Source organism: Jaculus jaculus, chromosome 3 (genome assembly GCF_020740685.1).
Source record: "Jaculus jaculus isolate mJacJac1 chromosome 3, mJacJac1.mat.Y.cur, whole genome shotgun sequence".
Classification (NCBI taxonomy): Eukaryota; Metazoa; Chordata; class Mammalia; order Rodentia; family Dipodidae; genus Jaculus; species Jaculus jaculus.
The window spans coordinates 67,481,443-67,492,297 of NC_059104.1; the positions used below are offsets into that span (position 1 = coordinate 67,481,443).

A 10,855-nucleotide genomic window follows, 5' to 3' on the forward strand; every position below is an offset into this window, starting at 1 on the left:
TGTATCTGGACCTATGGTAAATTTTTAAAATTTACCATTTAAAATTTACCTTTACTCATTTGGGATGACTGCCCCATTATAGAAACAAAGGGGGAGTTGTCAGGCACTGCCAGGCACCAGCTGGAGCCTTCAGGAGAGGGGCCTGAAATTCCAGGCATGGCCAAGGACCCCCAGGCTATAGGAGGCCACTCTCTGTCCAAGCCCAGCACACCTGAACTTAGGCTCTGCCCATAGCCATGTAACCTTTGGCCAGTTGCCTAGGAAACTCCTTATCAGCCTTCATACAGCCCAGCCCCCTGAGGCCTTACATCACCTGACTCTCCCCTGCCATTGCCTACATACTAGAATGAATGTCCCCAACTGCTAATTAGGCATCAGAAATGAACTTGGTACATCCAATCCCCTTAAGTCCCTTCCCCCCACCCTCAGATGCTTATAAATCCATTTCACTGACAAGAAATGGAGATAGAGCTGTTCAACTTTCTCCCAGGAGTGTTTCTTTCATCACATGCTCACCCACCCCAGTTGCCTGGATGCCTTCAGGGATACTGCGGCAGGACTCTGGAGCAAGAATCAGGGAACCCATAGCATTTATCTTGTAACCATTAATATCCAAACCCTCAATGTAAGAATGATGCAGAATTTGGGGGTTCAGAGGGTCTCCCAAGTTTATGGACCCCAATTTTAGGTCCAGTACTCTAACAAGAATTGATAAAGATGAACTCAAGAAGGATAAATTATGAATTATTAAATTTATCTAGGGATAAATCACAAATTGTAGGGTTTTTGCAATTTATTTATTTGTTTAAATTTTTAAGAGTTTTTATTAAACATGTTCATACATGTATATGATGTATTTTGTTCACCATCCTCTTTCATTACCTTTTAATGCTCACTTTCTCTTCCTCCTTCCATTGAACTAATTTTTCCCAGCTAGTTCCTCTACTGCTTTGATAGTTTGGATTTTTTAACACTCCTCTGTCATCCATGATGGAAGGTTGATGGCCTGATACTGTGTGAGTCTTGTGCAGGTAACAGCAGCCACTGTGAGGTCATGGATGCCAGAGCCACTTTGTGTCCAGAAGGTAGGATTCCAAAGTACTCTTCGCCATCCCCTGAGCCTTACATTTTTCCACTTCCTCCTCCTGAATATTCCCTGTGCCATGAAGGGGAAAATTTAGATGTCTCACTGAGCACTAAGTACTGAAGTTACCTATTCTAAGCACTCTTTTAAAAATTGAGGTAGGGTCTCACTCTAGCCCAGGCAAACCTGGAATTCATTGTGTAGTCTCAGGGTGGCCTCACACTCACAACAATCCTCCTACTTCTTCCTCCTGAGTGCTGGGATTAAAAGTGTGTGCCATCATGCCTGGCTATTCTAAGCAATTATAGGTGTTTTGAGTCTCCACAAAAATCACTTCCAATGTCAAAAACACTTCTCTTACTAAAGGTGAAAATGGCAATAATCTATGGGAGCAAAATTATCCACCTACACACTGCACTTTTGTTCAAGCTTTTTAAAAAAGCATTTGCATACTGTGGTATGTGTGTGGGGCGGGGGGAGTTGATGTGGATCTGTTAGGCAATCCAAGAGCAGCTGGTTACCAACCATGGCTGTGTGCCACTATTGCACTTGTGTGAGCCCCAGGACCAGTTTTTGCTTCTGAGTCTCTTAGGCTTTAAGTTGCTTGGGAAGATGTTGGCCACTTCCACTTGTTGCTCACCTTCCAGCATGAGATGGGCTAATTGTCTGGGGACTGGCTCTCCTCTGGATTCCAGCCAGGTCTCTCCATGATCTGTGCCAACACTGTTTGCTGTCTTCAGCAGTAGTGTCTTACCATTAACCTCTGGTGAGTAATCAAGTGCTCTGAAAGAAGTCTGTCTTGTTTGTTTTAGGAGATCTAGTAGGTCTCTCTGATCAGCAACTCATTGTGGATGTAGACAACATCCAGGCACAGGGAATTACAGGCCAGTGACAAGGGAAAAGGAAAAAGATAAAGCCAGAGCAGAAAGAGAAACAGGAGAAATTTGAGGTTAGGTTTACATCTCACTATCTCCAGAGCCCTTCTATTCAGGTGCTCCCTCTAAGGTCCTCTTGCAGGAGGGTTTGACCTTTAAGTCCCATGATTTCCCTTCCACCAAGCCCTACCCTCCCTCAAGATGCTACCCAAGCCTCAAGATGCTATTCAGTTATTTCAGCAACTTGGGCTGATCCAGGTTAAGAACTGCAGATGAGTGAGAACATGTGAAGATTGTGTCTCTGTGATTATGTAAGTTCAAGTAGAGTGATTTGTTCCAAGTTCAACCAGTTTTCTACAAATTTCAATGTGCCACTTTTTCTTACTGCTGAATAGAATTTCATCATATAGATATAACACATCTTGGGCACCTGGGTTGATTGCAGTTTTTAGCTATTACATAGCTATAAACATGGTTGAGCAAATATCTCTGAACAGAGATGTGGAGCTTTTAGGGTAAATGCCCAGGAAGGGAACAGCATAGTCTGTTGTTAACTCTATATTCATCTTTTTCAGGAGTCACCATATTGATTTCCACAGTGGTTGTACCAGCTTACATTCCCACCAACAGTGAATGAGGGTTCCTATTTCTCCACATTCTTGCCAACATTTGTTTTCATTTGATTGTTTAGTGTTTGCTATCTTCACTGGGGTAAGGTGAAATCTCATAGTTGTTTTAATTTGCATATTCCTGATGGTTAGGGATGTTGAACATTTTCTTACTTGTAATTCTTCCTCTGAGAACTCCCCATTTAGTTCTCTGCCTCACTTTTGGAGTGGGTTGATTGATTATTTTAATTATTATTTAGTATTCTCATTTTTTTGTAGATTCTAGATATTAGGTTTCTGTCAGCAGTATATCTGGCAAAGATTTTCTCTGATTCAGTAGGTTCTTTGATAGTTTGTTTCAAATTCAGCAATGTTTTTTAAATTGGGGTCTCATTAGTTATTGTGTTTTCATTTTGGGAATAAATTTCTGTTGACTTCTCTATGAGTTCACTGGAGACTTTGTAGTAGGACTAGTCATCCTTGGTGGAAATCCCTCAGTTTTCTAACATTTTTTTGGCTTTTTTGATTTGTTGTCTACCCATTTTAGGAAGACTCATCCTTTTATTAAGGAGGAAACAAGTTTTTGTCCTTTGGCCAGTACTGCACTAGACTATGGGCAGCAGGGGACACTGTATCTGCTGTAGGTGAGTCTCCATCAGACTCAGGCGTTCCATTCCTGCCAAGAGTTCCATTCATTCCAACGTGAGGTGGCATCAGTTTTCTCTGGGCCTCAGTTTCTAACTGAAACTGCCTGAAAGAAGCTAGCTTCCTTCTATTTCTTCATTAACAGGAAAATGACCTGGTTAAAAATCAAACAAGCATCTGAATAGTGATTTATTAAAAGAAAACATGAATGACCAATGCATAGACAAAATATATGGTCAATATCACTAGTTGTCCGGGATATGTCATGAAACTATAATGAGCTATCTAATCTCTCACACCAGCTAGAATGGCTATTACCAAAAAGATGAAATGTTGCAAGTGTTTGAGATTATGTAGAGAAAATAGACCTTTGTACACTATTGATGGGAATATAATTTAGTATGGTTTCTGTGGACAACTTCTCAGAAAGTTAAAAAAGGAACTGTCATGTGATTTAGCAATCTCACTTCTGGGATTAGAGCAAAAGGAATTGTAATCAGTATGCAGAGATATCTAATGCCAACTGCAGCATTAGGCATAAATTTCAGGATACAGAATTCACTAAAGTGTCTATCAATGATGAATAAAGAGAGTGTGGTGTATATACATGGGAATATGACTCAACTTTGAAGATATAAATATTGTCATTCATAACAAAATGGATGAATGGTAAAGTCCTTTTGCTAAGTGAAATTAGACAGGCATAGAAAGATACTTCACATGCTCCATGATCTAGTCATGTTCTAAAAACCAAAACCAATAACGATTGAGTATAATGGTGGCAGCTATGATCAACAAGTGTTTACTAGATGTTAGTAAAAGGCATATATTTCAGTTGTGGGAATCTCTTGTACTATATGGTGAAAATATTGAATAATATGTATTTCAAAATTTGTCCTTCTCTCTCTCAAATAAATAAAGTAAAAATAAATTTAAAAAATATTATCAGAGGTAGGAGGTTCACCATCAGTTAGAGGCCACCTTGAGACTACATAGTGAATTCCAGCTCAGTCTGAGCCAGAGTGAGACTCTACCTAGAAAAAACAAAAAAAGAAAAAGGTCTTTATGTGTTTTCAAGTTACAGCATGGCAGAGAAGTTGAGATTTAAAACAAAGTTGAAAGGTTTTGAATGAAGGCAAAATAATTACCAGAGTAAGACAAATCAATGCGATGAATATTTTGAAACCAATAGACAAAGACAACTCAATTTCTCCTGATTTGTTTTAGTTTTAAGCATAAGTACTAATTTTATGTTTTTAGCTTGGGAGCTAAAACTGTATTCTTTTTTTTTTTTTTTTTTTTTAATTTAATTTATTAGTTTTCTTTTCAGTAAATACAGGCAGTTTGGTACCATTATTTAGGCTCATCTGTGATCTACCCCCTCCCATTAGACCCTCCTTATTATTGAAAATGGGTCGTGCATTGTGGAGTTAGCCCCCAGTTATTAGTATGTTGGGTCATGATTTTCAGAGACATTTATCATACTAAAACTGTATTCTTTAAAGATGACATTTACCACCAATGTGATACTCATGAAAATCTGTTTTCTAAGTTTTCTTCAAACAGTGAAGAAGTCAAATAAATGACCCTATCACACACATTTATTGTGAGTAACCCTGGCTATATCTCCTAAACTTTCTCATAGACATGTTTTATATGTTCTTTATGATGTCACAAAAATTGAAAGATGCATTATAATCATTTAAAATATTTTTCTGTTCAAATTAAATATTTTCTCTTATAGTACAGGATTCCTCATTAATTAAATTAATAAATTTATAAATTAATAAATTAATCCTGTCAAATCATCTCTGTGAGTTAACATCTTAAGAACTATGTGTTCCCAAATGTGTAAAGGTTCTGGTTAGTTTAACACATGCATTTATCTAAAGCAATCTGTGACTTAAATCTTGTATTCACCAAATTGTTGGTCATCTTCAATATGAATACTTTGCTATTTTTTTTTATAGTGAGAATGAAAGCTTAAAATCTACCTAAAGGAGTAAAGAATAACTAGTCTTCCCTACTGAATAAGGTTTATAACATTAATTTTATGTTTTATTTCAAAAATTAATTGGAGGGGGAGAAATGGCTTAGTTATTAAGGAGCTTGCATGAGAAGCTTAAGGACCCAGGTTCAATTCCCTAGTACACATGTAAGACAGATAAACATTGTGGCTCATGTGTCTGGAATTCATTGGCAGTGGATAGAGGACCTGGTGTGCACATTCTCTATCTCTCTCTCACACTCTCTCTTTCTCTCTCTCTCAAGTAAACAAAAATAAATTATTTTTATAGTTATGTACACAGTGTGTGATGAGTCATGTTGGTACCATCACTAGCCTCCTCCCTGTCCTTCCCCCTCTGCAGGGACCCTCATCATTGGGGAATATGGTTCATGCATTGTGGGGTTAGACATCAGTTATGGGTAACAGGCCATGTCTTTGTGCATAATAACCCAACTTGTGGCTCTGACAATCTTTCTGCCCCCTCTTCCACAAATTTCCCTGAGCCATGTTGGGATTAATTTAGGTCTTCTTCAGTGATGATGCCTTGGGAGGCTCTGTGTTTCTGTATGTGCTTTGGTAGGAGTTGAGTGTTCTCTGTGTCTATCTCTTTCACCCTTGTGCTGGTACAAGGTTCACCAAGAAAGCAGAACTCTTACTCATTTCTCTAATTACTCTTGTTTTCAGGTTTCATCTGGGGCCCTATTGACGTGCAATGGGCTGATTCTCTCCTCAGATTCTGCTTCCATTTGGAAAAGGGAAGCAAATTATCCAACAGAGAGTGAAGTCAGCACCAGATAAATGGATTAACCATTATTATTTTAGAGAGAATTTAATAGGTGTACCTCCTCTTGTAATCCACAATTGGTGGGACCTTGATAGTGGAGAGCAGGCTCATTGTTTAGATATGGTTATGACTTGTTTCCCAGCTCAAGCTAAGGGTTCTGTTCCACTGAGCAGATCTATTAGCCAAATCAAGAGCAGTTGGTTCCCCAGCATGGCTGTGTGCCACTGTTACACTTACGTGAGAATCACATCAGGTTCCTTGATGCTGAGTAGCTTAGATTGTGAGTTGCTTAGAAAGATGTTTGTCAATTTCCCCCAGTTGCTCATGTACCACCTTCTGACACTAGATGAGCTAATTGTCTGGTGACTGACTCTCTTCCACATTCCAGTCAGGTCACTACATGTTCTATACTAATAGCATGTGGTGTCTTCAGCAGTAGGATCTTCCCACTAACCTTAGGTGGGTCATCAAGTACTCTGACAGAAATCTGTCTTTCTTTTAAGAAACCTTGTAGGTCTTCTGATCAAAAACTCATTGTGTATGATAGTCACATGCTGGTACTGGGAATTACAGGTCAGTGCCCACTAAGAAAAGGAAGAAAAAGATAACTAATATAAAACAGTTAGAACAGAGAGAGAGGGGGGGAGAGAGAGAGGGAGAGAGAGAGAGAGAGAGAGAGGACCTGTAGAAGATTAAGGTCAGTCTTAATCAAACACTCTCCAGTGTCTTGTGGCTCAGGTGTTCTCTCAAGGGCCTGGTGAAGATTCAACCATTTGGTCTGCCTTTTAGGCCCTTAGGGCCTAGATTTGTGTCTCCCACACTCTCCCTTTCTCTCCCCTCCCTCCCCAACGACACTATTGGCTAGCCCTCAAGATACTTTCTGGGTATGTCTGCATCTTGTGTAGATTCAGGTTAGGTGCTGTAGATGAGTGAGACTATGCAGTGATTATCTTTCTGTGATTTGGTTAATTCACTAAGAATGATCTATTCCATGTTCAACCATTTTACCTCAAATTTCACTGTGTCATTTTTTCTTACTGCTGTATAGAATTCCATTGTGTAGATATACTACATCTTAGTCATCCATTCTTCTAGTGATGGACATCTGGGTTGATTCCAGCTCTAAGCTATTACCAATTGATCTGCTATAAACATGGTTCAGAAAATCTCTCTGGACTGTGGTTTAAAGAATTTAGGGTATATGCCCAATAGGGGAATAACTGGGTTTGTTGGTAACTCCATAGTCAGGTTTTTCAGGAGTCTCCATATTGCTTTCCAAAGTGGTTGTACCATCCTACATTCCCACCACCAGGGGAAGAGGGTTCCTAATTCCTCACATCCTTGCCAGCATTTATTTTCATTTGATTTTTTGATGTTTGCTATGGTTACTGGGGTAAGGTGGAATCTCATACTTGTTTAAATTTGCATTTCCCTGATGATTAGGGATGATGAAGCTTTTCTTAAGTGTGTGCTTGCCATTTGTACTTCTTCCTTTGTGAACTACCTGTTCAGCTTTTTGCCCCATTTTGTGAGTGGAATGTTTGACATTTTATTGTTTAGGTTTTTATGTTCTTTGTAGATTCTAGAGATTAGGCCTCTGTCAGTTGGATAATCATGAAATATTATCTCCCATTCTGTGGGTAATCTATTGGTTTTGCTTATTCTATGCTTGTTTGTAAAGAAACACTTCAGCTTCATGTGATCCCATTGGTTGAGTGACTGCTTAAGATCATGAGCTACTGGGGTTTTTTTCAGGAAGTCTTTTTCCATCCCAATATCATGGAAAGTTCTTCCTATATTATCTTCCAGTACTAGCCAAGTTTCTGGTCTTAAACTGAGGTCTTTGATCCATTTGGACTTGAGTGTAGTGCATGGTGGAATGTGTCAATGAAGTTTCAATTTCCTGCATATGGTTATCCAGTTTGTTCAGCATCATTTGTTGAAGATGCTATCTTTTTTTCCTGTATTTTTAGGGCCTTTGTCAAACATCAAGTAGCTGTACTTGCTTGATCCATAGTCCAGGCTTCAATTCTATTCCATTGGTCTATACTCCTGTTTTTATGCCAGTACCATGCTGTTTTTATTACTATGGCTTGGTAATATAGCTTTAGATCAGGTGTGGTGATGCCTCTAGAAGTATTTCTTTTGCTGAGGATATGCTTGTATTTCCAAGGCCTTCTACCTTTCCATATGAAATTTGAGATCAGTTTTTCTATCTCTGTGAAGAACAATGTTGGGATTTTAATAGGGATTTCCAATCTGTATATTGCATTTGATGGTGTTGCCATCTTCACAATGTTAATTCTGCCTACCCACGAGCATGGGAGGTCTTTCTATTTTCTCAAGTCCTCCTCAATTTCCTTTTTGAGTGTTTTTATGTTTTCATTGTATAGATCTTTCACTTCCTTGGTTAAAGTTATTCCAAGTTATTTTTTTTTTTTTTGAAAGTTCACTTTCTTTAATGTTGTACAAAAAAAGGTATGGGTAAAACCAAAAGTTAATAAACATTATCACATTTGTTTACAGCACAATCTAGTTCTTCGTATTAAGTCTACTATTCAAACAACAGAGGGAGGTGGCAGTTTAGGGAATGGGAAGAGGAAACCAAAAACCTTTCCACATTTGACGCTGTATACAGCTGTGCTCACAGAGCTGGCTTCTTGTACTTCTCTGCACTGGAATTCAGTTGTATATAAAATTGAACCTGCTTAGCAGCTGAGGGAGACTAGAAATGATGGGTCCATATCCTGGTGCATTGTCATATAATTCAAAAAGTGGTGCGGCTACCAGCTTGTAATTTTTAGGGACTGCAAACAAACCTTTTTCTTGAAGCTGAACGAGAAACAACTTATGTTCTTTAGGCTTTGTAATATGTGCCGGAATATATGGATACTGAGGAGGTTCAAAGTTTGGTCTCCACCAGTTACCAATGCAGTCATCTATGACCCAGTCTTGCAGGACTCCATCTTGACGACCTAGTATCTCTGTCATTAAGCGCTTTAGTCCTTCAACTTCATCTTCTCCTGGATTAAGTTCACCACCAGGTAATTTGAAGAAAGTTGTTCCCAGCTGTAGCAGTAACACATGGGGTAGCCGATGTTCATGTACAATCAGAACCCCTTCTACAGTCCTCCTCATGCCAATTTTATCAAATTCCTCCCTCATGCGCTGAACTCTGGCTGCAACAGAGCTGTCTTTCTCATAGAGTGGTTCTTTTGTGCCAAAAGTGTAATTGGTAAGAGGATACCTCCGAAGAGGAAGGGGAAGGATGAGCTCCAGGGCAACATCAGTTTTACTCCTCACGACAGAATGCGGGCGGGGGCGGGGGGGGGGGGGCGGGAAGGGAAGGGAACAAGCCTTCTTTTCTTTAAAGGAAACTGTCAAGCGGGGCTCTCTGCCCTTGGAGCGGGCGGACGCGGAAGAAAGAGGCCTGGGAGCACAGGCATCACCGGGCCAGCGGGAAGCAGGAGAGTCTCGGGGGACCTCCAGGGAGGGACGAGGGCCCCCGGAAGGCAGGCCGCGCCGCACCTACAGGTTGGTTGTGCGCCCCAGGGTGAGGGCCTTGGTCTGCTGGATGCACTTGTTGCCGAACTGGTTGACGCCCCGCGGCCAACCTGTCTGCGAGCGATTAGGCGGTACCACAGACATGCTGCCCAGCTCGGGCACTGGCGGAGAGCGGACCGCGGCTGGGTGGGGAAGGGGGCAGAGCGGACTCTTCCCCCAAGCGGGCAGCGGTAATCTGCGTCCCGCTCAGCAGCCGCCGCCCGCCATTAACAGTCAGAACCCCAAGTTATTTTTTCTTTCTTTCTTTCTTTCTTTCTTTCTTTCTTTCTTTCTTTCTTTCTTTCTTTCTTCCTTCCTTCCTTCCTTCCTTCCTTCCTTCCTTCCTTCCTTCCTTCCTTCCTTCCTTCCTTCCTTCCTTCCCTCCCTCCCTCCCTCCCTCCCTCCCTCCCTCCCTCCCTCCCTCTCTCTCTTTCTTTCTTTCTTTCTTTCTTTCTTTCTTTCTTTCTTTCCAGTTTAGCTTTGATAGATGGTATGTGTCCAGGAATTTATCCATCTCCTCCATATTATCCAGTTTTGTGGAGGATAGGGTTTTGAAATAAGTACTGATGATTCTCCCAATTTCACTTATGTCTGCTTTGATCTCTCCTTTTTCATTTCAAATTTTGTTAATTTGAAGCGTCTCTGTGTTTTGCTTGATCAAATTGACCAGGGGTTTCTCAATCTTGTTTATTTTTTCAAAGAACCAGGTATTTGTTTTGTCAATTTTCTTAATTATTTTATTAGTTTCCAATTCATTAATTTCTACTCTAATTTTATTATTTCTTTCCTTCTGAAGCTTTTTGAGTTGGATTTTTCTTGCTTTTCCAGTGCCTTAAGGTGAATGGTTAGGTTATTGATTTGGGATCTCTGTTTTTGTTATGAAGGCATTTAGTGCTATGAATTTTCCCCTGAGGGCCACCTTGTATCCCATAAGTTTTGGTACAATGTGTTCTCATTTTCATTATTTCTAGAAATTCTGAAATTTCATTTATTTTGTCCACTATCCATTTGTTGTTTAAAAGTTTCCAGGTGCCAATGGGACTCTTGGTGGGTCTTTTGTTGTTAATTTCTAGCAATATAGCATTGTGATCTTATATCATGAAGAGAATTATGTCAATCTTCCTAAGTATATGGAGGCAGGCTTTGTGACTCAGTATATGACCTATTTTAGAAAATGTTCCATGGGCTGCTGAGAAGAATGTGTAGTCTGTGGATTTGGGATGGAATGTTCTGTAGATGTCTGTTTGGTCTAAGCGATCTATAGGTTTGTTGAGCTGTCTTACTTCCCTGTTGAGTTTCTGTTTGGAC

The 10,855-nt window shown here is 40.1% G+C and overlaps 1 protein-coding gene across 1 annotated transcript; it reads right to left on the reverse strand.

Moving 5' to 3' along the window:
* Nucleotides 1–8,442: 8,442 nt before the first annotated feature.
* Nucleotides 8,443–9,652, reverse strand: LOC123459423 (cleavage and polyadenylation specificity factor subunit 5-like). Its single transcript, XM_045146046.1, has 2 exons — nucleotides 9,537–9,652; nucleotides 8,443–9,434 (listed from the first exon to the last, which is right to left on the reverse strand). The coding sequence occupies exons 1-2, from the start codon at nucleotides 9,650–9,652 to the stop codon at nucleotides 8,687–8,689; spliced, it is 864 nt and encodes a 287-aa protein (XP_045001981.1). The 3' UTR covers nucleotides 8,443–8,686.
* Between the last annotated feature and the right edge of the window lie 1,203 nt (nucleotides 9,653–10,855).